General features: G+C 46.7%; 1 protein-coding gene across 4 annotated transcripts; it reads right to left on the reverse strand.

Annotated features, from left to right (window-relative positions):
• Positions 1-4,694: 4,694 nt before the first annotated feature.
• NRIP2 (nuclear receptor interacting protein 2) lies at positions 4,695-23,111 on the reverse strand. Of its 4 annotated transcripts, none has more exons than XR_012996014.1 (7): positions 22,361-23,010; positions 17,103-17,279; positions 10,278-10,360; positions 9,696-9,823; positions 6,746-6,798; positions 5,760-5,912; positions 4,695-5,001 (listed from the first exon to the last, which is right to left on the reverse strand). XR_012996014.1 is itself a non-coding variant. In XM_076346034.1 (7 exons), exons 2-7 carry the CDS (start codon positions 22,589-22,591, stop codon positions 5,820-5,822), a joined length of 765 nt encoding a protein of 254 aa, XP_076202149.1. In that variant the 5' UTR covers positions 22,592-22,908; positions 23,032-23,111; the 3' UTR covers positions 4,695-5,819. The 4 variants fall into 4 exon arrangements, 2 of the variants coding, with proteins under 2 accessions (XP_076202149.1, XP_076202140.1); XR_012996013.1 differs by having other exon boundaries at positions 4,695-5,023; XM_076346034.1 differs by adding an exon at positions 23,032-23,111 and having other exon boundaries at positions 4,695-5,912; positions 22,361-22,908.
• Positions 23,112-24,772: the final 1,661 nt, after the last annotated feature.

Consider the following 24,772-nt stretch of genomic DNA (forward strand, 5'->3'; position numbering starts at 1 on the left):
TGTCCCACAAAAGCAATAGAGATGACTGAAATGGGGGTAGGGAAGTGTATCTGTATAATAGGCTTTTCCAAAAGAAACTACAATTGAGCCAGACTTCAGCCTTGCCAACCCACTTAAAAATTACTTATTGGGCTCCCTAACATAGGAAGACTTTTAAAAATTACTATGTTTGTAGATGGGGTTAAGGTTGCTTCTTTGAGATGTTAAGTCGTGTTTTATAATCACATCTTTTAAAGCTAAGATTTCTGTCTTTCACAATGGAAGCTGGGATTCCCATGTAATGACACAAAAATGCTGGTTTTTGGAGAAAACACCAGTTTGGGCAAGAATTCAGAATACATGCGTTAAGGTCAGTAACAACATGTCATTTAATGCCGAGGAACTCTGGGAGATGGCAACCCACCAGCAGTTCTGTTTGACAACGAGGAAACCGGGTACTGACACTGTAGGATTAGACTGTGATGTAGGGAATGAGTTGACGTGAGGTGTCAGCCATGGTGTTATGACCTGCAGTACTCATTTAATCATGTAAATGTTTTTTTCTGTAAGCTCTGCCTGCAACAAAGCTTGATGGGGAGGTTCCAGGATAACTGTTGGCAACAGCTTCCTCAGTGTCTGGGTGGAAGAGACCTTTACTGTGTGGACCTGCATGTTCAACTGACATGGACCAGGAGGAAGGTGAAAAGCATGTCTTCTGCTCTGGCACTGATTTCACAGCTGAAAAGAAGAGCTCTCACATGCTAATTTAGCGCTTGCTTGGAAACATCCTCTCTATGACTGACAAGTGGCACAGTCTACATTTATACATGCAGTTGTTAAGAACAAAGAGGAAAGGCTGGCAGGATGGTGGCATAACACGAGAGAGTATTAGCAACCAGGGTACAGGAAAGTGTTAAAAGGATTATCTAAGAAGGCAAGAATTCCTTTTGGAAGAAGCAAATTTGTCACCTGCCAGTGTGGAAGAATGAATTATTTGCTTGGGGGAAGGTAAGGAGCATGCAAAGAAGGATTCGTTATGCAGAGAGGGACGGACAGGGCTTGTGATTGTCACCTACTGTAGCATGTTAATTCGCAGAGGAACCTGAACTATTGGTGATTTGAGAAATGAGGCATGTGAATCACAGAAAGGCTTCAGAAGGACTGGAGGATGTTCTGGAGGTGAGCAAAAGCAGAGTTATCCCAAGACTGACATGTAAGAACAGCACTTAGTGGATTCCAACAGCAGCTAGTGTGCAAGTATCTGCAGGGCTGTAAATGACAGGCACTAGTCAAAATAGAATTGTCAACTCAAAGTTGTGCCAATTTTCTGTAGGATCCCATCCAGCACCCTTTAAATCATTGGAAAGATTCCTGTTGGCTTCAGTCTGAGTTTGGGAAGACTCCTACTCACCTACACCCTCACCCTAGCAGAGTCCAGCTCCAAAATGGGACACCCGCCAGGCATGGCTTTCACACAGAAGTGGCCAGGACTGAAAGCTGTTGGTGGCCCTCCCCTTCCCTTGGCAGCCCCTTCACAGCCCCACCAACACTGGGGCTCTGAGCTTGCTCTACCACGTAACCCTCACCTACCCCCTCATCCTCACCAGAGCCCAGCTCCAAAATGCATACCCACCACCTAGGGCTACCACACAGAAGTGGCCAGGACTGAAAGCTGTTGGTGGCCCTCCCCTTCCCTTGGCAGCCCCTTCACAGCCCCACCAACACTGGGGCTCTGAGCTTGCTCTACCACGTAACCCTCACCTACCCCCTCATCCTCACCAGAGCACAGCTCCAAAATGCATACCCACCACCTAGGGCTACCACACAGAAGTGGCCAGGACTGAAAGCTGTTAGTGGCCCTCACCTTCCCTTGGCAGCCACTTGTGGGCACCAGCAGAGCCTGGCAAAAGCTGTCAGACACTCTGGAAGGCAGTGGAGACCTGCCTGGGCATCAGCAAAGCCCGGCAAAAGCCCTGGGGTGCTCTGGAGGGAAGCAGGGCCCCTTGCAGACCAAAGCAAAACCCGGCAAAAGCCCTAGGGCACCCTGGAGGGAAGCAGGGCCCTTTGTGGGCACTGGCAAAAGCCGTCAGATCTCTGGAATGTTAGTGTTAGGGTACGAGATAGGGTTAGGGGTATGGGATAGGATAAGGGTTACGGTTAGGGCCGTTAGGGTAAGGAGTTAGAGATAGGGTTAGAGGTTAGGGTTAGAATTAGGGGGTTAGGGATAGGGTCAAGGGTTAGGGATTAGAGTTAGCGTTAGTTTTAGGATTAGGGTTAGGTTTTGGGGTTAGGGTGTTAGAGTTAGGGGCTTACATTCAGCAGCTTGGGTTTAGGACTAGGGTTTAGGTTTAGGGGCTAGGGGTTAGGATTAGGGGCTAGGGGTTAGGATTAGGAGTTAGGGTTAGAGTCAGGGGTTATGGCTTAGGGTTAAGGTTAGGGTTAGGGCTAGGGTTAGTGTTAGGGATAGGGTTAAGGTTAGGGTTACTGTTCAGGGGTTAGAGTTAGGGGTTAGTGATAGGGTTAGGGTTGGGGATATGGTTAGGGTTTAGTATTAGGAGTTAGAGTTAAGGTTAGGTTTAGGATTAGGGTTAGGTTTTAGAATTAGGTTTAGGGGGTTAGAATAAGTGGGTTAGAGTTAGGTGGTTAGATTTAGGGAGTTACTGTTAGGGTTGGGGTTTAGGGTTAGGGGCCAGGGGTTAGGATTAATGGTTATGGTCAGGGTTAGGGGTTAGGATTAGCATTAATGTTTAGTGTTAGGGTTAGGTTTTGTGGTTAGTTTTTATGTTACGGGTTAGGGTTAGGTTTAGTTTAGGTTTGGGGTTAGGAGTTAGGTTTAGGGGTTCTGTTAGGGGTGAGGGATATGGTTAGAGGGGTTAGGTTTAAGGGTTTGAGATCGGGATATGGATAGGGGGTTTGGGTTAGGATTAGGGTTTTTCGGTTAGGGGGTTAGGGTTAGGCTTAACGGTTATGCTTAGGGTTAGGGATTAGAGTTAGGATTAGGGTTTAGGGTTAGCATTTAAGGCTAGGGGTTAGGGTTAGAGTTTATGGGTTAGGCCTAGGGGTAGGGTTAGATGTTTTAGGTTTGGGGTTAGGGGTAGTGATAGGGTTAGCATTAGGGTTAGGGGTAGGGATAGCGTTAGGGTTTAGGGTTAGGAGTTAGAGTTATCATTAGGGTTAGGATTTGAGAATAGGGTTATGGTTACGAGGTTAGAGTTTGGGGGTAAGGGGGTTAGGTTTTAGGGGGTTAGGTTTATGGTTAACTTTCAGGGTTAGGGGCTAGGGGTTAGGGTCAGGGTTAGGCTTCATGTTAAGGTTTAGTGGTTAGGGTTAGGTTTAGGTATAGAGTTTGGGTTAGGAGTTAGAGTTTAGGGTTAGGGTTGGGTATTAGGGTTAGGTTTTGGGTTTAGGGTTTATAGTTAGCGTTATGTTTAGGATTAGGTTTACAGTTTGGGGTTAGGGATAGGTGGTTAGAGTTGGGTTAGATTTAGGGGGTTATGTTTAGGGTTAGGGTTTAGGGTTAGGGGCTAGGGTTTAGGATTAGGGGTTAGGGTCAGGGTTAGGGTTAGCATTAAGGGTTAGGGTTAGGTTTAGGGGTTAGGGGTTTTAGGGTTTAAATTTAGGGTTAGGATTTAGGGTTAGGGTTACTTTTCAGGGTTAGATTTAGGGTCAAGTTTAGGGTTAGGGTTTAGTGTTTGTGTTAGGGCTAGAGTTAGCTTTAATGTTTAGGGTTAGGGTTTAGGGTTCGCATATTTTTTTTAAAATAGATCATAAAAGTTAATGAATAATAAGAGATGTAATGGACATAGTATCTGTCAGCTTTAGCAGATTTTTTGCCATTGTTCCACATGCCATTTTTAGAGGGCAACGGCGGTTGGAAGCTAGATGAGTTGCTGCACATAGGAACAGGTGTTTCATCTCTCACAAACAAGATTTTTTGAGTAGAGTTGACCCAGGTACCACAGAGATTCCAGCTGACACACAGGATGGTTTAATACAAGTCTGAAATGTCATTAAAGACCCCTGGGTTTGAGAACCCAGTCAGACATGTAAGTGATACAAATCCAGGAGGAATTACTGGTACTTTGGAAGACAGGCTCATCAAGTAGACATGGGTCCTGACATAAATGAGAGAACTGTTGGTGGCATTCAGGACATTCATGGAAAGCAGTTCATGCAGCCAGAAATAATCAGATGCACAAATAGAACGGCAAAGAAGCTGCAAGATATGATGACTAACAATAAAAGTCACTAGCTTGATGCAGCTTGTAGAAGGAGCAGATGCCAGTCACACCAACTAACACTAGTAAGTGCATGACAAATCATATCAGCCAGGCTGTAACTCTGCTGTCCTTAGCATGTGTTAAACTACAGAATACTGCATCTGATTTAGGAAAGAACTAACAGAAAAAAGCAAAAATGCATACACAAGTTCTTCGAGAAGCACAACAGAAACAATGCGCAGTTTGATAAAAAAGGAAGACAGCCAGCGGTATTTAATCCAGGAAGATAGGCAAAATGGGGATGTCATGACATTCTAAGGGTGGACAAAGGGATATTGTGCAGAGTTTGGGTGGTGAATCGGTAGTCATGAGACATAGAACAAGCCCTGATCTGGTGCATCTTTCCTAGAGCTAATAAAGAATAGGCTATGTATTTATCATACAGCTATGCTCTGTTAAAAAATTAAAAAAATTTTTAAAAAATAAAATTAAAAAACCCCAACAATTAAGTGACTTAATAATCACCCTGGTCATCCCAGATGAGTTCACAGTTCTCTGACCTGAGCTGATACTGCAAGGAAGTCTAGTTCTTGTTTCATGCAGGAGTAGCAAAGTTGATGGGCTGTGAGATGCTGGGACTTGAGGCTGATGATGTGTCTGTGTCCAATCACTAGATTTCAAGCTGAAAGAAAGGAGCTGACAGAACAGAAGACTCTGGGCGCTGTAATTCATCGCAGCATTTAAACTGAGTGGCAGGATCTCTGATGATGCAGCAGAGGTGATAGGAATGTAGCTCTAGCAGCTGGAGTGCAGAGAGGAGAGGCCTGGTCAGAAGAACAGGGTGTGCAAGTCTGATTACTACGTATCACACCAAGAGATGATAAGCATTGCCATTCATATAATACAGCTTAGTGGCCAAGGATGCAGTGGCAAAGCACAAGCCCCTGTGAGTGTCCACTGTACTCTAGGCATCTACACTCAGCATTTCTGCAAATGTTTCTTAGAATTAAGAACTCTAAAAGTGTTCTTGCTGCAAGGTTTTTCCAAGAAAATACTTCTGTTCTGCTCTGAGCCAGCAAAAAGTAACAAAATCCAGCTTCTTAGAGTACAGGTGAGGGGACTGGCCACAGAGCCCTTCTCACAAAGAAAGGGGAGTGGAGTCCACTCACATTAAGGCAAAGAGAAGGGGAACATTCATGGCAATCTTTGGAGGCTTTTGGAGAAAGCGCCATCCTCCTGTCCACAGAACAACTGGAGATTGTTCACAGATACTCTCTTGTCTCAGGAGCAGAGGGTATTGTAAAAATAAATCATTAAAAGGGTAGAGTGAATTTAGTACAGAAGCAGAAATTGGAGTGACTAGGGACAGATAGAAAAACAAGAACAAAATGCCCACTCGGCACATGGGGATGAGGAAGAGGGTCCACTGAAAGGAGTGGTATTTCTTAAGATGAGGCACTCCCAGCAACAACAGCTTCCAGCACCCATTTGCCTTATTATCAATTCCCAGTGAATGCCTCAGCCTAGAACTCAGCAAGGTTAGGGGCATGTGAGCCTCACCCTCATCTCTCTCTCATGGCAGCAAGTCTCCTCAGCCCCAGACATGGGGAATGCAGCCAGTCACTGACCAGGCTCTTCAGAGGCATGTAGAAAAGGCAGCTCTTGACTCAGTGCTTTAAATCTCAGGACTCCTTCCTCCAAGTCGATGCAACACTAAAGAAGGGGAGAGCCAGTTACTTTCTGGACATTTCAGATAGCAAATCTCATGATGTCTATGACTGGGGAAAACCTGTATAACCATCAAACAACCCCACTTTGGGTTTGTAGAGACCTTAGAGTTCCCCTCCCTGTTCCCCATGCTGCCTCCTTGCTCCTGTTCCCTTCAATGGATTCCTTTCCAGACCCTTCACAGGGCCATTCCCCTCCCTTCTTCCTATGACTCCCTCTGAGGTGATGTCCTCACATCACTCAGCCATTCAGCACAATGCTTTTCCTGCTTTATGAGTCTGATGTGGCTACAAATACTTGACAGGCAGGAGCAAGCTTGCTGCAGCCATATTCTGAGCCGCCCAGGAGCCAGGCTCAGCAGAGCTGACAAAAGGAGAGGACTCTTTCCACCTGTGTCCAGCTAATGTTGGACACTGAATGTGATCATACAGCTTCATTTGGCTCAAAGCAAGGGCAGAGCTTGTTCACATCTGCCTTCAAAAGGCAACACAGATATAACTCGTGACACAGTGTGCCTTGCCTTTTCTAGTCTCCTCTTCAGTTTCCTCTTCCTGTTTACAACTCATATGGTCAGGAATACAAAGAATGGGAGATGTGATAGTATCCTATCAAGTGATTCCTTCCTTAAAACCTTTAAGAAGGACTAGAAAGGAATCAATGACTCAGAGCATACTGCAGCCAGCTAAGCAGCTGTGCAACAAGCATTGCAAGTGGCACCCTGGAAGACCTGGCCATAAATATTTCTGATGCTTCCAGCAACCAAATCTTGGAGAACTTGTTGAGACGAGCCCTGCAATAAGCAAGAAGCTGTTCCTTACCTTGAGAGACAACAGAGTCTGGAGACCAATGCAAAACTCCAGCATTTCATCATCTGAGAAGAGAGAAGAGACTGATCAGGCTCAAGACTATATATATGGCCCCTCTAAAGAAAGTGTGTCTCTCCTATAAGAGGGTGTGGAATATGAGAGTATCTGGTTCATAAAGTTATGTGGTTATGGTCAATTTAGTATAAAGTAAATAACAAATAACAAGGAAAGTGATGAACTAAACACACAAACATTAACAAGCAGGTGGTAACAGTGACAATAACAAAGACCAGCACTCTTCTGCCACTGACTGATGAGCCATTAAAGGAGCTACTTAGGCACAGCCCTGAAGAGGGCCAAAATGAACTTTGTAGCTGGTAAGAGGAGGAAACCATGATTATCATGAGTATTATGAGATATTTGAGGGGGTTTGTGGGATTGTTTGAAACTTACTATGAGATATCAGAAGGGGCTTGTGGGATCATGTAAAACTTACTACGGGCTGTGTAGGGAAAGGGCCAAAGGCAGGAGAAGGCAAGCAGCAGGGTGGATCAGGGAAGAACAAGCATGGAAAAATGGAGAGGATGGGGGATAAGGGGGCCAGTCACATGCAAGCGGGCTGTTGGTCAGTTCACTTGTCTTAGCAAACCCTGCACCTGATGGCCACAATCTAGCCGACCTTCTTATTAAATAATTTTATTAAGTAATTTTTTTTCTGTGTAACCTCTCTATCCTACATGTGACTGCTGCAGGTCTTAAGTGTCAGCAAGTGTAGAAGATGCCACAGGTTAAAGGGCAAATAGCTCTAGATGTCAGCAACTGGAGGGACTGGCATACAAGAGAGGTGCCAGTAACTGAAGGGACCACAGGCCATAGGGCTCATAGGTCTGTGTCAGCAACTGGAGAAGGGGATGTAGCTCACAGGTGCCAGCAACTAGAGAGACCAGTGTGCAAGACAACTCTGGGTGCCCGTAGCTAGGGAAGGGAGCACAGGCCATAGGGCTTATACACCTGAGTGCCAGCAACTGGAGGGACCACAATGTGTGCTGCAAGGTCTAAGTTCCAGTAATTGGAGAAGGACTATAGGTCACAGAGCTTGTAGGTCTAGGTGCCAGCAACTGGAGAGATCAGCATGCAAGGGAGATCTGGGTACTAGCTCTGACCAGGGTCACAGGGGCCTTAGGTTTACAAGCCAGCAGCTGAAGAGGACAGGGCATATGGGTGAGGTCTAAATGCCACTAACTAGAAAGACTTGGGTGTGTCTATATTTCCCCAGTGAATTTAATCCTATATGCTTGTGGTTTTGTATACATAATTAGCTAGCAAACTTCAATCTGGTCTAGCCAGTGAGTAGGAGGAAACCTGCATCTGGGAAGACTCAAGGTCTGGGTCCGTGGCTAGGTAAGGGGCCCAGGGTCCAGAAATGGATATAAGACAGACCTAGAAGCTGTGCTGATATTTGAAGATTCTGTGAATATGAGTGTGCTTATGAATCTAGAGCCTGAGGATGTATGAGCTTCTGCTAGTGAACTTCATTCCTGGTCAGCCAGAGAGGAGGACCAGGACTGGGCTACCAGTGCTGGTAAAGGCACTGCTCTGTGTGTGGTAACCTGTGTGGCTGGCCTTGTCTGTGTCCTCTCCGTATGTGCCTCTCTGGAATATACGTTCAGCCTTGCTACTGTCTGAACCTGCCACTAAGAACATGCATTGGACTGGGCAAGAGTGACCTCCTGGGTCTTAGAGTCATCCATTTGGACTTCAGTGGCAGGGAAGGAGGAATTCCCAGTTCCTGGAGTCTGCAGGATTCAGCAGCTACCGGTAACATCATTAATACTTCCCATGTCTCCTGGATGTCTGCTTGCCCTGTAACCAGTGGCTGTATTTTATAATTTATATGTAACCACATAAGCAAGAGCACTGCGTGCACAGGGAGATGTAAGGCATAGATGTAGCAATTCTGCTCCTTCCAGGCAGCCATTTCTACATCCCAGCAAAATGGATAGCTGCTACTGGGCTAAATTCACCTGTGCTGGTACTAATACAGTCTCCCCATGAAGGGCAAGAACAAGTAGAGGGGAAACCAGGGAGGAAGAATGAGCTGGAGTGTGGAAGAGGAGGAAGCTCTTTCTAGATGACTAGGAAAGTGGGAAAAATGGACATGAAAAGAGGGAGCAAGGGAGGCCTTGGAAGATGAATAGTAATCATCAAAGATGAGGAGACAGATAAAGGCAAGAGGGTAAAGCTGGAAGACTAATAGGGAGAAAGAACAGGGAAAAAAAAGACGACCAAGTTATTTTCAGCATATGCACAGCTTGATGTAAATGCAGAACATGGAGAGAGAGGAGGAGAAAACAGCCTTTCTGCTGTTTTCTGGGTGTGCTCCAGTGCCTGCTGACTTGACCTTGTCTCCTATGGCTCCTTCCTTCAAAGGGTCCTGCCTGAGGACACCGAGGGAGACTCAGCACTCTGGGGCTACCAGGTTCTTCCAGGGTGCTCCCTGCAGCAGAGGCAGATGAGTACACAGAGAAACACGCTGGAGAATAAGCTGTACCCTCTGTCAGTTTCTCTGATGACTTCCATCCAGCCAAAGACACAAGTGCTCATTCAATAGGAGAACATAGGGCACCAGAGGACTAATCAAGCAACCTGGATAATTTTAAGAAAGGTCCATTTTAGAAGGAAATGAGAATTTTCCACATCCAAAGATGTGGAAAGACCAAAAAGTACCTCATTTCTCCCCACTTTCAATGTCTTCTGTCTTCTCTGTACTCTTCCTGTGCCCTTTGCCTTTGGTTACATTGAGGGTATTCACAGTGCATAATGATCTTGGCCAGCAGTGGAGGGGACCACGTCACCAACCTCCCACCGCATTACTTTTTTTCCCAGAGATCCTTTTAAATGCCCTTGGCAGGGCAAGAGGGACACAGGAAAACTGGGGGGAAGGAGGGGCTGGCACTCTCACCTACAACCAGTGCTGAACACAGCACTGTCTCCTGGCCAAATTGCAACTCCATATGTTCTACTCGGCCAACAACGCTGGGGATGGGAAGAGAGAGGTCTCCACAGTCCATGGCAGACACTTCTTCCAGCCTGTGGGACACAAGATGTGTTATTGCCTCAAGTGGGGGAAGGGGAGAAAAAACAGAACTTCTCACTGATGGCAGTACTTCTTGGTCTCATTGGGAACAGGCCCACAAGAGGAAGGAACTCTTTCATACAGCATGTCTGGAGGCAGATTCCACAAGCAAAACCATAAGGCGCTGTCCTCACCGCTGAGGCTAACCATCAGCTGGGCAGCTTTGCCCTGCAGTACACACAGACAGAATGACATAGCTCTGCCTCCTAGTCTGGGGTCTGCACACAACTTTGCCAGTGCTTCTGATGCCTTGCCCTGTAGCCCACCCTCTGCATCTTCTCCTAAACAGCCATGTGCACATACAAAGCTGCTAGTAATTATCACTGGGGCTGGGAGTCAAGAGTGCCTATGTTCTTGTCATAGGTTTTCTTTTAGCCACCCCTCCTTTTCTACTGTGCAAAGACTTACCCCAGCTGGTTTAAACAGCTCTTGGAGATGAGATTTGGTAGACACCCAGTGTTAACAGTCGCTTTCAATACCTGACCTTGGCACTAGAAAAAACAATAACAGATAATTACTGTGGGCTCAAAATCGGCATACCCACTCCTCCAACAGTGTGACAATCCCTTAGACCTTCCTTAGCAACGCAGCCAAAGATGTGGTGTTTTAGGCAGTAGTCAGAAGGCAGGAGACTCATCCAAGACAATGGTGGTCTCCCCAGTGCTCTGCAAACCTCTGCCAAAGGCTTCTTTTTGAATTTGTCTTCTTTAAGTTGTGTTTGATTGCCCAGACACTTCTCTGTTATTAGCGACTTTAACTTAGCAGTATTCCACTCAAAAGATGCATAACTAGTGAATTTTTTCAGAAAACCCACATGGACTTTATTAGCAGAGCAATAATTGATATGACAAAAGCTTCTAAAGTAATATAAGCATGTGCTACAGCCTTTGTAGGTTTCCTCTCTCCATTTCTTCTGGTGTCACAGGGAACAATGTTCCAGGGCTAGACGCCTGTTCTCAGTTGAACAGCTTCCAGAGGGAGAAGTCTGTGGGTGAAGCAGGAGCACCCAGGACAAGCTTCCCTGAGAAGAGCTTGAATTTAAGGCAGTTCCCAAGATAACTGACACATCCAAGTGACTCTTAAATCCAAGAAACAACCTAATCAAGAGGTGTCTATTTTGTGTGGGGCTTACATTAAGTTTCTAGACAGCTCTTTAAGGAAATATGATATGAACACTACAACTACAATATTCACAGCTGGTGTCATCAAGCAAAGGGAGAGACTGGATGCTCTGCACCCAAGTCACCTCTGCATGATCATACTGGAACAATCCCCAGTGCCTTGCCCACTTCATTTCTTCACCCCTTTGCACTTGAAAGGGAACAGGAGATGTGGTTGCCATCTGTTTTCTGTCCCCTCTGCACAGAGGTGCTGAAGTAACAGCAGGTCTCATATATGGTAGAGGTCTGAAAAAATAGGGTTGTCAAGGACATCAGTAAGACTTATGTTCAGGAAAAAAAGGAGGAGCAGGACTTAGTAAAAGAACTGGAAAAGATGGAGTAACTGCCATCTACAAAATATGGCTTGCACCTACATACATACATGGTGCCTAACCATACCCATTCTTGACAGCCTAGTTCTTCAAGGCTCTGTCTTGCACCAACACCCAAAGAAAACCCAACTACAAAGTTTCCCTCTTGGGAGGCTCATTTTTCTCCTGCTATCATTTGTATTTTTCCTATGATTCCTTCTCTTTCACCCACTATGGCACTCAGTGCCATGAGCTGCTCAGAAGCAGCAACAGACCTCCCACCGCTCCTCTATCCTTATGCTCATTCCTGATGAGCTTAAATGCTTTGAACACCTTAAGCAGATCAGCATGACCATCAGGGACTCAGTGCAGCACCAGTAGGGTCAAGAAAAATGTCTCAATTTCCTGATTTCTTAACTAAATCTGTTTATGATTATTACATGGGTTAATCATCACAGAGAAGCTACATCCAGTATTTCCAAGATTTCATTTTCAAACATGCGCTATTTGTGAGTTATTATAAAGAGAAAGGAGAAAACAACTCCTGTGAGAAATACTGGAATGCTGCAAACAGACACAACACCAATAGTAGCTTGAGTGCTAATTGCACTCAAGGCAACCTCAGAGAGTGCATGCTGGAAACTTCAAGTCTGTTTTGTCTTGGAGCTCTTCCTCTGGTCTAAACTGCATCTGCAGTACATCAGTCTAGAGAATTTCATCATTCTGAACATTTAGATACACCATATTACCAGAATGGCCATTTAGTTGAGCAATTCTCAAGAACTGCAAGACCACTGGAGCTAGAGATCTCAACCTATTTTGTTTTACAGAGTTCATCAAGAATCATGTAAGACTCATATATGTATATATGATGTATATTTAAATAACATCAGTAGTTTTAGAAGGATGAGCATTCACCATGTGCGGCCTCATCCAGGAACAAGGAGAGCAGTGCTCAAGCAGTATCTATACAGAAAATATGCACAGGTGCATATTTTCAACAGCTCCTGATTTGGTTATTATACTTTTTCTTCTTTAATGTAAAAAAGCATGTCTTATTCATAAAGAATTATGTCCAGTTAATTAACAGTCCCGTGTGACTGCAAACAGTTGTGACTTCTTACAACACCCAAGTGAGGCATATAATGCTAAATACTTTAGGAAAGCCAAAGCCAAGACAGACCTCACAAACTTCTGGCTGCCAGCACTGTGCCTTCCCCATTATATCATGTGCTTCTCACAGTCTCAGCCGCACTGGCAACTACATTCAATCCAAGGCTGCTCTTTGGCACATGTTGTGGAAATTGCCACAGAACTACAAAGTCACAGGTTGGGAGAACACAAAACTTAACCGACCTGATACCAGCTGGAAGATTCATGAGAGTCGCACAGAGAAACCAGCCCCCAGAAGCTCTCTCTTGCAGTTCTTTGCACATTCATACAGGAATATTCCCCCAGCTCCTTCACAAATGAGCAGTCCCATTTTACTTCGGAGCAGCTTGAACTACCGTCCCATGGTAATACTGATCACACATGACAGAGCTGGTAGGAGATCCACCTGAGCTGCTGCCTGTTCCCGGAATGCACACCAGTTCTCTTGCCCTTCGTTCATGTATGCCTCCTGCCTCTTGGCACAAATCTGCTCTAAGCAAGTGGGGGAGCATGCTAACGCCTCACAGAAGGGGAAGAGCTGCAAAGCACTCTATTTAGAAGCTCCTGACTTTGTCAATACTTCTGCTTGTTCAAGAAAAACCATTGCCGCCATGGCTCCAGGCTGCCTGGCATGTCAAGTTTAAACATTCAGGACTAGAAGTAGTGCCTGCCCATAGAGGTCCCCAAGGCCAACTGAAGAGATCCCACCTTACCTCATGACAACAGCTGTTTGTGACAAAAGCTGGTATTACTAAGTCCAGGCTTCTAGAGAGAAAACAGCCTGGAAATTGACTGAACCCAGATGACAGTCCTTTATCCCTACCCATGGCAGGGGGGGTTGGAACTAGATGATCTTTAAGATCCGTTCCAACCCAAACCATTCTATGATTCTATGACAAAATGCCTCTCCTTCTGCTTTTAAAGCTCTGTAATGTCTGTGCTGTCTGGTCTTCACTGACACATCAGCCCTGCCTGGAAGGATTTTGGCCAGACTAAGCAAGACCACAAGGCAAGAGGCAAAATAAAGCATAAAGTGCAGATACATGCTAAGCATCTCCCTCTTCATCCTCTGTACTGTGCTTCATAGAAGAGGCTTCCCTGTGCCTCCTCGCTACCTAAGCAGGTATATTAGCCATGAGTGTCAGGTCAGGTATGCTACCACATCTGCCTAGACTGCAACCTGCCAACTGTCCAGCTGAATCAGCTCTTCCTCATTCACAGGCATTCTATCAGCTCTTCAGAAACAGAAGACCTGGAGTATGGATAGCAATTGCTAAGGAATCACTTTGGGAGCAGGCAGACCTGAGATGCATGAACTGTTAGCACTGTTGTGATAGTAAACCTAAACTGTATCGCTAGGCAGATTCTTGAGTTTTGTTTCAGAGCAAGATGGGAAAGTTGCTAGTTAGAAACCTGCTAGGATATAACAGGACAGTGATTATTCTGTAGAAAACATTTAATCTCATTCAGTGGTAAACAGCCCTGCACACTTATCAGCTCCAGCAGCCTCACAAAAGCTATCCAACTTCCAATTATACTACTATTTGCCCAGAGAACTCACCAGGAGCCTGAGGAGAGTCCTTGGTCCAGCATACCACAAATATAATGCAGATTAGGTAAGGAGTACACTGCAAGACTTCTTGGACTAAGAGGACTTTTCATCACATTACCCGCTCTCATCTCTGCCTCAGAATTTTCAGTCTGTTACTACCAGTCACCATTAGTCTTCACCTAAAGGCAAATTATGGGGATTTCCATGAAAGAGAAAGAGGGGAGGGGAATCAGCAGGGATTACCATTTATAAAGAGCTTTGTTTTCTGAAATAATGTCAGTTCCAAAGTCAAGAAGTTGCTTTAACCAACGAAGGTTGATTAATCCCAGGTTGCTTTGACACAGAGGAAAAGCAGACTTGGACAGCAGTGGAATCTTTCAGCATCTATTTCCAAGTGAAGAAGAGACAAGCCTCACCACAAAAAACAACAGCTTGATTTTACGATGCAGATGCCAGTTATGGCAAGCTTTCCAAAGTGCTTTGCAAAAACTGCCACAAAAAGGGGCAATTCTGCTGAAGTACCATGTGAGCAACCCACCTAAGTAAATAGGAGGGTGAGTGACTCTGCAGTACAACTATTGTAGACTGGGTCTGTCTGTGATCTCTGAAACTTAAAAAGGCCTAAGGCACAGGGCAACTATAACCAGTTAGAGTGAAAACACTTATTGCCTGAATCTCCCTGTATCACTGAAGTCTACATATATTCAGCTTTATTTCCTAGTCAAGTTCAGTTACTAGTCAGGTGATGCATTTGTTACCACTTCGAAATTTTCAGCATACTTGCCTGAGTGTAAATGGAAACTTTATGCTGGTAGATGATCTTTTCTCGGGAGCTGCTGTCAGAGAGAAGAGACTTCACTGGGGTCGTGTTCCATTTCTAATAAAAACTACACCATAGTCAAGCAGCTCTCCAAAAGGTACCATCTCACCTCTCTGGTTAAAATGAACTGGCAGCCTGAGTGCTATTTCCTGCCATAGATCTGTTACTTACAGGCGAGGCTTTTTGAAGTTCACAAGTGTGAACATGAAAAGCAGCAAGCCTAAAAAGAAGGGAAGGAGAGCTTCCCTTCCTTCAATGTAAGAAGATTAAGTGTGACAAACAGTGACTGGCTCTTAAGAAGGACAGAAAAAGAGAGAAATGCCTGTGCAGAAGGTATCAAGTTCAGGAAGAGTTAAGTGCAGCACTAGACCTATTTTCTTGACTGTGATGTTCATTAATCTTCCTCCATGAAGGAAAATGTAATGTGTGTGACAGCTGGGATACAGTCCATTAGAAACACAACAGGGGAACGAGTAGTGGACTCTGACGCTGAGTTAGCTACTGCCCCTGGGATATACCTATGCATGCCTGTCCTTGTTCGATGTACATGCCTGGCAAAAAAACACCCTTTATCATTGAGTTTCCTCTTACAGAACAATACAGAGCGGTGATTAAAGAAAAAGAAACACCTTCATTTGCTCAAAAAAAGACTCCAGCTGTTTGGAGAAATTACACTGAGAGTCATTCATCCTACTAGTCTGTTTTCCCAAGTGTGGTTATGTTAACATAGCTGCATCGAAGTCTAAAACCCAGAGCAAGCAATGCCTAACTGCAACAGTGAAGGATGGAAAACAAACCAGACAGTGGCTTTGCATGATCCTGAGACACCCGATCTGAACATTTCAGAACCTTGCTACGAGGCTGTGTTCATGTGTGTTGTGGTTTAACCCCAGCCAGCACCACACAGCCGCTCGCTCACTCCCCCCCCGTGGGATGGGGGAGAGAATCGGAAGGGTAAAAGTGAGAAAACTCATGGGTTGAGATAAAGACAGTTTAATAGGTAAAGCAAAAGCCGCGCACACAAGCAAAGCAAAACAAGGAATTCATTCACTGCTTCCCATCGGCAGGCAGGTGTTCAGCCATCTCCAGGGAAGCAGAGCTCCATCATGTGTAACAGTGACTTGGGAAGACAAACGCCATCACTCCAAACGTCCCCTCCTTCCTTCCTCTTCCCCCAGCTTTTAGTTGCTGAGCGTGACTCTATAAGGTGTGGAATATCCCTTTGGTCAGTTGGGGTCAGCTGTCCCAGCTGTGTCCCCTCCCAACTTCTTGTGCACCCTCAGCCTACTCGCTGGTGGGGTGGGGTGAGAAGCAGAAGAGGCCTTGACTCTGTGTAAGCGCTGCTCAGCAATAACTAATACATCCCTGTATTATCAACAGTGTTTCCAGCACAAATCCAAAACATAGCCCCATATGAGCTACTATGAAGAAAATTAACTCTGTCCCAGCCAAAACCAGAACAATGTGATAATTAATGGTGACAACTGAATTTTCAAAGGTATATGTGTTTTTCCTGGAAGTGTAGACTTTACACTCTAACATGTGAGATGTTCTTTAGGACAGGTAACTGAAATAAACACAGTTTTAAAATGGATTTTTTATACCAGGTCTATATCTTGGTGAGTGTCATATCTGCATATTACTGAACAGCTCTAACCATGCAGCCCTCTTTCATGGGGCATAGCTTTTGGATGTGCTTTCTTACCTACAGGGGCCAGGGAGGAGTGTGTTCTGCTGTATCAGAGGATATAAGAAGAAAAGGGAGCTAAAGATACTGCTTCTATCAAGAAATGCAACAGTGCTAATTCAGAGCACAGTTAGCCACTTTCTTAGGATGTCCTTTGACACCTGAGGGAATCAGACCAGACTGGATCTAGTAAGTGTAAATCAACTAGGGGCACCTGTCTTAAAGTGATAAGGAGACATTCCTTGCTTCTGTGTGCAGTTACGAAATACCTCATATCATGGGAAAGCTGGCCTCCAAAGGAAGGAGATGTGATTAAGGTAATTTATCTTCAAATATGGACAACTAGAATGCATGTGACAGAAAGGCCTTCCTCTGTCTGTTGGAAGAACTGAATCCAAACTCTAGGAGAGGCCGTGTGGGAAATCTGCTCTCTCTGGCTGCAGCTGGCTTTGCAATTAATAACTTAGCATGGCCCTTGGGAGTGGGGCAGCTGGAACTCATTGAGCATTTGCCATCACTGTGAAAGCAGCAGCAGCATGTTGTTGCCTTACCTGGCACTGTATTAGCAGGGGTGAAGTCTCTTTTCTCCTGTCCTCTCCCTTTTCCATCTTTTCATCCTGGTCTTTTGCCAGCGGAGATTGAACCCATGCAGACTGAACCCTGGTCTCGCCCCGCAGCTTGTTCAGATTGCCTTCCAAGAGGCGCCGCTGGACCACGCTATGTGGCTGCTGTCTCCATCACAAAGAAAGAGAAATCCCAGCTAAGTATGGAGCTAAGGACAAGGACATTTGCTAGACCAGGGAAGCAGATTGCAAATGCTTGACCCAACTGATCATCCTGATGAAAGACAGGCTTATCCCAAAAAACTTTCTTTAAATCCCAAGACTTTTTTTGTAGCCACTAAGGTGATGTTAAAGTGTTGGGTTGTCTGTGACAGGCAGGTCTCTGGGATGCAATTGTTGGAGGAGAAGAACACATCTGATGCATGATCTTGCCACACATACCTGTTCCTTCAGCTAAACATGCACTCGGCAGTCTCATACCTGTTCAGGTACTGCAATACACTACCTGGTGGGTGTGTGCTGACATCCAGCCAGGCAAATTCCCAACTTCTAATGTGGGAGGTGATGGGGGACGCAGCATGTGTGTGATGTACATGTGGGTAAGAAGGCAGGACTCCAGAAATTTTAGGTGTACAAGCAATTATTTGTAGTGAAGTGGGAAGCTTCCCCTGCACAGGAAATTAAAACTAGCTTCTAATGTTCTTTGGAGTCTGTCTCTGCTCCCCTCCATGAGAAGTGATACTATTTTGACTCCCTTCCTAGTTGGGGGAGCATCTATGATGCCCTATGTTGTTCACAGCTAGAAAGGAGTGCCATCAGCCAGATCGACGGCTGAAGGAACTTTATTCCTATCATCTCATGTATCTCATTCATATCTCATGTATCTCGTATTCCTATCTCCTTTCTTCTGGGTGGAAGAAGGGGAGGTGCACCAAAAGGGAAGAAAAATCGTGAAAACCTTCTTATCCCAACATTGCATACACATACAGGAAAGTGTTGCTTTGGAAAGAAAGCTCCCTTTGTCATCAGCTTGATGCTCTAGTTTTTGCCCAATGTTGATCTAGTGCCTCCAGTCCCTGCACAGCTACTGAATCAACAATGGGCAGCATGAATGAAGTAGGCCTGTTGGAGGTAGCTTTGTCCTTTCTCCATGTACTTGGCCCCATGGCCCTTCTCCAGGAGAGCGGCTGCTCAGAGCTGACAATAACGTTCTCAGTAACAACTACCTATGTGAAGAAAGGCAATGAATCTAAAGGGGCTAATGTGCTACAGCATAAACTGTTGCTTTTATCTTTCTCAAAAAAATCAACTTTCAGATGGTGCAGCAGTTTTATGTAGGATCTTATCAATGTGCAGGCCAAACATTTGAATTAGACCAGACCTGCCAATGAGTTGGCTGTATTAACCCTACAGGGTGTGTGTGCTTCAGACTAGCTCTATGTTTGGTCAGAGGGCTGAGGCCGGGGCAGTGTGTAAATTGCAACTCGAAGCATACTGACTTGTCAGTTTTGCCCAATGGTTGGAGTGGGAGAGCTGTTACTGGCTCTTTGGTTGCACTCAGCATTGCTCTTTGCAAGGTGCTGAGTCCCTCATGCCTCTCTTTCCCCATCACTCCAGGGACAAGAGTCAGATCATTCACATGCTGCATGAGAGACACTGCAGTAGTTGAAAAAGTGAGGTAAAAATATCCCTCTGTTCCCCATCTTTTCCCAGCCTACTGTGCAGGCCCATGGTACAGCTGGCTGTTGTACTTCACTCCCTAAATACTCTGAGCACAGTGCCAGTTTGGCTGCCAGCTAACATCTGGGCCATGGGAAAAGGGCAGGGAACCGACAGGGGGTCTCCAAATTCCCATCCTCCCTCCTGTCTCCTCTCACAATCTGGCATGCAAAGGACCTTTCCCTCTCCCCGCAACCTTTCCCACAGAAAGAGCAGGCTCTTTGCAGCTGCCACCTCTGTCTCCTTCTTGTCACTCAGGCTGGGAAGAGGCCAAGCACTGGTGGGGAGTAGCTGAGCTTTGGGACTGTGGAGGAATCTGATTCAAGAGGAGACTCCTGGGGCCCTCCCTGTCTTCTGTCTCACCAGTGAGACAGAGAAGTGGAGACCATTGTCTCTCTTGCGCTGGTAAGAAACAATGAGATGAAGGGGATGGTGAGGGAGGACCTGAAGGGAGTTGTGGCCAGCAGCTGGAAGGGAGGCCCTCTCAGGACTCTTAGAAGGGTCAGAGCGGGTTCCCAGTGCAACCTATCAGGTTCAGGCTCTCCAATGTGAAATCTCAAGGCCTTGCTATGATTAGTGAAGTGGTATGAGCTGGGGATCTTGATTTTTGGGAGGGGAGAAGCCAGATCTTCAGACCTTCTTGGTACTTTCAGAATATTTTAGCTCATGCAGCTACTTTTTTTTTTTGCCATTTAAAAAAAAAACTTGTCATGCTTGTGGTTGTTATAAAGCTGGAAATGTGAGGTCTCCACTGAAATGTATAATTACTCATTGTTGGAGATGTGATGGGCACATCAAATCCCAGACACTGCTGGATGCATTGCCTAAGCTGAATGCACACTCAGAATACACAGGAAAGAGTGGCAAAAACTAACAACCTGACTTTGGCTGTGTAAGAAAATGTAGGGTTTTTTAAATGACATGGGACCTTGCTCTAATTTTAGGTCACGTGGGGCTGCCACAGCTGGAGTCTCTGGCACTGTCAGTAGAGACATGTTTTGGGGAATTAATTAAACTCTCCTCCCAGTGTAAGTGCTACAGGACTCTGGGGTGTTTTGCACTCTCTCCAAGATCAACCTCTCTAGCACTTCCTGCTGCTGCTTTGTTTTCAGCCCTGCATTCCTGTCCTCCAGGAGGGAGATAGATCAATTTAGGAAACAGAGATGGAGTTTTGCATGGGGCTGGAGGAGCGCCTGAAAGCATATTTTGGACTCTGATTTGCAGCCCCCAAAACATCACAGCGATATCACAGTGGCCCATCAAGTTGCAGGGACTGCTGAATTGCTTTTGGAAATCTAAGGCCTGGTTCTTTTCTTGCTCCAAGGTAAACCAGAAACGGAGGTACCGCAGCTACCGCATTGACCCCAGGTATGGCACTATGTGTGCGAACTTTGCACAGGTGTCACACTTTATTTTGTGTCTTCTAACACCAGTGCAAAATTTCCATGGCAGAAAAGATGTTATGCTTTATTCACTGCTCCCTAGCTCCATGGTAAAAATGTTTCGGCCATTCTGTTATGGACCAAACATGAACTATGCAGTGGTTTTGAGTGACTGAATGCCATCTGCATATGAGGAAGTCTCCTGCCTAACATGGTTAATTTGACCAGGACAGCTGCTCGTGGTAAGCGATTCGGACAAGGCCTGTCTCACTCGAGCAAGCATTTGGGGCTTCAGAGTGCCAGCCTCTGGAGGCCACGGCTGCCACCCGTACTGTGTAGGACTCTCACAGAGGCCTCTGACTGGCACCACAGTTGTCATTTTGGGGCATGGTGTTGACAGGAGTCAATTCCAAAGCAAAGCAGGTAGACATGTTTCTCTCTGCCTTCGTGGCTGGGCTCAGCAAACACGCACTAAAAGACTCACAAGTGGCTCCTCCTCATTCCCTGCCAAAAGCTGTACAAGGGAGAGCCCAGGGGTATGTCTGGCTATCCCCTCCTGAGGAGATGTTTCAGCTGCAACGCTGCAGGGCATGAAGGGCCAGTGCTAGTCTGCCCATGCTGCCAGCCTGAACGGGGCCCTTCAGGCTCCGGTGTGGCCAGACCTCCTTCCCCACGGGGAGCAGAGGCCCTGTTCCTTGCTAACGCAACATTTACGCGACTCCCCTCTTGTACTTCAGACAGCAACTGTGTTCAGTGCCAGAGGGATGCTCAAGACTAGTCCCTGCTGAAAGCCGTGTGTGGCTGTGAAGGTCTGGCAGAGCATGACGCGACAGCTCAGGGTGACTTTGAGGAGCCACCCTTGACCCTGCTGAGCCAGGGGCTCTCAGCAGCAGCCGAGGCAGCTGCGGGGAGGGTGGTGGGAGCAGGAGGGTGTGCCGGCATGGGTACATGGCACTGACCCCTCGTCTACGTGTGGCAGAGCCGCTGCACCCGAAGGTCTCAGCAAGGGGATAGCTTCCATTCAGGCCCAGTGCCTGGGACCCTGCCTGTCCCGCACATGTGGGACCCTGTCTGTCCTGCACACATGTGCCCCTGTGTGCAGCGGCGCGTCACTGCTGGCAGCCATGGGGCCTGCCACAGGAGCCAGGAAACAACCAGAGGAGATACACACACGAGCATCCATGGTGTTGCTGTGTTGGTCTGAGGATACAGAGGGAAGCATGGGCTGCAGGGAGGGGCAAGATCTTTTATGACCCCCACTGGCACAGCTGGACTAAATGGTTGTGTCCACATCATGGGCCAGACCCAGGCCCTCTTTTGGGAAAATGGTTTAGACCTCTGCATCCTTCAGGAGTTAAACTCCACAGCAGAGAGAAGTTAGACAGCAAAACTGCCAGAGCAAGGGGGAGATGCGTCCAGTTAAGCCAGCAAGAGATCCCGTGGGAAACTGCTCCCTGCCTTGGGGAAGTCCCCCCAGACCACAGACTGCCCAGGCTCCTGGAACAGATCCCCTCCCTGATGCCTCCTGCTCCACATCTCCACAAGGAGACACCCACAGGCCTCACTCCTGTGCCTCCTCCCCAAAGGTGTTATCGATGGGTCCTGGCCACTGCAGCTGCCCGTGTGCCTGGCTAGCAGTCCTGCCCTGTGCTTGCTCCTCCGGAAATCCAAAGAGTGGGGGGAAAGAGAATAATGCAAAAAGGTGACAAGGTCAAACATAGGCTTCTTGGAGTTTCATGAACTGTGCTTCCCTCCCTGCTGAGTCCAGAAAGGAGTGTGCTTTTGAGCTGGATCATGCAGGTATACATGGGGGCTTTCAGAGATGTCCCACATGGAAACATACATGTCAGATGAACAAATGTATGTACCGGGTGAGTGGAAAGTTGGATCCCAGGAAGTCCTTCCAGTCCATGTCTGCCTGCCTCTGTGAGGAGTTTGATCCCTATGGGGATGCATGGGAAGATGGATACAAAAAAAATGAGCAATTCATTCTTTCCCCTCACCCTGACCTGCTCCTAGATGATGCTGACGGGAAGTTTCATCTCTGCTGAACCCATGACCCTTTCATAAAGCCTGGCAGCAGTTCCCAACTATGATGAGCCTGTTAGGAGGACCCCCTCCCAAATGGGGTCCCACTGGACTCACCAGATCCTTGGAGGTGCCAAGCCTTGTCAAGCCGTCCAGGGGCAGCAGGTCAGCAGAGTCCTTGTGCACAAACTGGGTGGCCTGTTTAAGGCGCCTCTTCTGTTGCAGAATAGCTTTGTTCCTCAGCTCCATCTCACATTCCTGTCGCTCCAGGTCAGGAGTACCCTCACTCTGCTTTTCCTCCCGGTCTCCTTGCCCCAGTGGCAGGGGGCAGTTCTTCCTTGTGCTCATGGTGAAGATTCAGACAGAACAGGTCCTTCTTGGTATGCTGGGGGGTTCCCTGCACTCGTCTCCTGGTGTTTGCCCTCTTGAGGCTGACTCAGTCTCTGAGCTCCTTTCCCTTTCCTTTCCCCACAGCTCTCCTTCTCTCTCTTTTCTGCCTTTCTTCCTGCTCTCTTAGTTATCACCCATCTCTGAAGTGTCTCTGTGCCTTTTTCTCCCTCTGTCCTCTCCACTCTGCCGGTGTCCCTCTGCTCCCCACCTCTTCCTCTCCCCCTCTTCTCCTGCCCTGACTGCAGCTCTGCCTCTTCCAGTCGGTGGGTCCCTGTCTTAACAGAAAAAGCCCCACGTCAGAAACCGATTTCCATAAATTACAGCAGAGCCGGCAAGATGCTCCGGCTGGAAAAATCCAGCAGCAGAAGGATGGCCCCGCTGTTGGGGGCTGGACTTACCTCCCTCGGGCTGTGCACACGCACGCGCGCGCGCGTGTGTGTGAGTGCGTGCGTGTAGACTGCCTGTCCCCCCCGATATGCTGAAGAGACAGTAAATCTCTCAGTGGCAGGCTGTGCAGTTCAGTGTCTCTGCTGGGGGCGCTTTGACGCATCTCAGTGAATCTGTAAATATTGGCAACAACATGGTTCAGTCTAGGAGATGATGCAGTGCCTTGGTAAATGAGAGAGAGCATCCGCCAAAAGGCTCCTGGCAGGCATGCCCAGTCTCATTTCTGCAGTGTTACGCATTTGGAATAGGCTGCACTGAAGGATTTTACAGTGTAGCTTGAACGAAATGCTGAAGGAGTGGTTTCTGCTTCCGGCCAGGGCAAACGTATTGGGCCTGACTCTGCCCTCATTTTTCACCCCTCTCCATCTAGAGCCGAAGTTGCAGAAGCCTAAAATCACTGGCTTGTCGATACCAGTGGACTTGACTCCCTGTTTACAGTAAGAGTATGCTGACATTGCTGCAGTGTGGGATGTCTGGACCAGGGCAGACATCCCTCCTCTCAGGGGAGAGAGGACATGGCACAGCTCACTTTTTCAACTTTCTGCCTTGTCCTGCTTGAAACTATAAGTTTCAACTTGAACTGAAGCTGCTTTATTTTGAGCCCTTTTCACTGGTGAATGCACTGCCCCAGTAAGCACCAGTTCTGATGTCACGTACAGAGGAGGAAACTGAGTTTTACTCAGCTGTGAAGCTGAGGACAGCATTACCTTTCTGTGAATGTCATCTGGGGGTGAAATAGCTTTCATGTACAACATAGAAGGAATAGCAGCAACAGACGATGAAAGTTACAGCAAAAGGAGGCTTTCTGTTGCTCCCTTTCTTTTTTTCCAGCTTAGTAATGTGACATTCCAACATTACTGATACCAATAATTTCTATGTTCTGGATTGTATATAAAAATATAACCCTGAGTTTGCAATGTTAGGAAGTAAATCCAATGGTCCATGTACAAAGATGAGTCCAGTCAGCCACTGTGAGACCTCAGTGTGGTCACAGAAACTACAAAAAAGTTGGCCTCAGTGCAAAGCAAACCATGTTGTTTACCTTTTACTCCCTGCTAATCATCACAGTGTTAGCATTTCTCTTGGGATCTTTGGTCCTCAAATGTTAGAATGGAGGTTGGTCATTTTTAGAGTTATTCTAAAATTTGAAGAGATTAACCTTTTTGTTCCCAGAATGATAACTGCTTTACACAAGGTATCACGGTTCCCACAGCACCAACTTGCAGAACCAGATTTGCCAGGAATGGGAGTAGAAATATATTCTAATTGCTTTACACTATAAGGCCAAACTCCAACATCATAATGCAGGCAGAGTCCCATCAAGAACTCAGCAGATCTGTCTTCAACTGTCCTTGTCTCTCTGCAAGCTGAATTAAGAGAATTTAAATAATGGATATTCCCAGGGAAGCTGTGTTCCCACGGTCTTGTTTTCTTGCCTCTAGGTTGTCATAATTCCTGATTTACACACACTTTTGACCTCTTGTGGCCTCACTGAGCATCCTCTGAGTGTTGTTATCAAGTCCTTTAACCATCCCCATAAACCAGTACTGAATCACGTACCTCTACGCTCGCACAGGGCCCTGTTTCCCCTCCTGCAGACTGTGAATTCCTCAGCAGGCCAGCCTTGACAAGGCAGCTCTGCTTCTGCTGGCAGCAGTGGCAGTGCCAATTTTCTTAAAGCCTCAGAACAGA

This window comes from Aptenodytes patagonicus, chromosome 1 (assembly GCF_965638725.1).
Source record: "Aptenodytes patagonicus chromosome 1, bAptPat1.pri.cur, whole genome shotgun sequence".
In the NCBI taxonomy this organism is placed as follows: domain Eukaryota; kingdom Metazoa; phylum Chordata; class Aves; order Sphenisciformes; family Spheniscidae; genus Aptenodytes; species Aptenodytes patagonicus.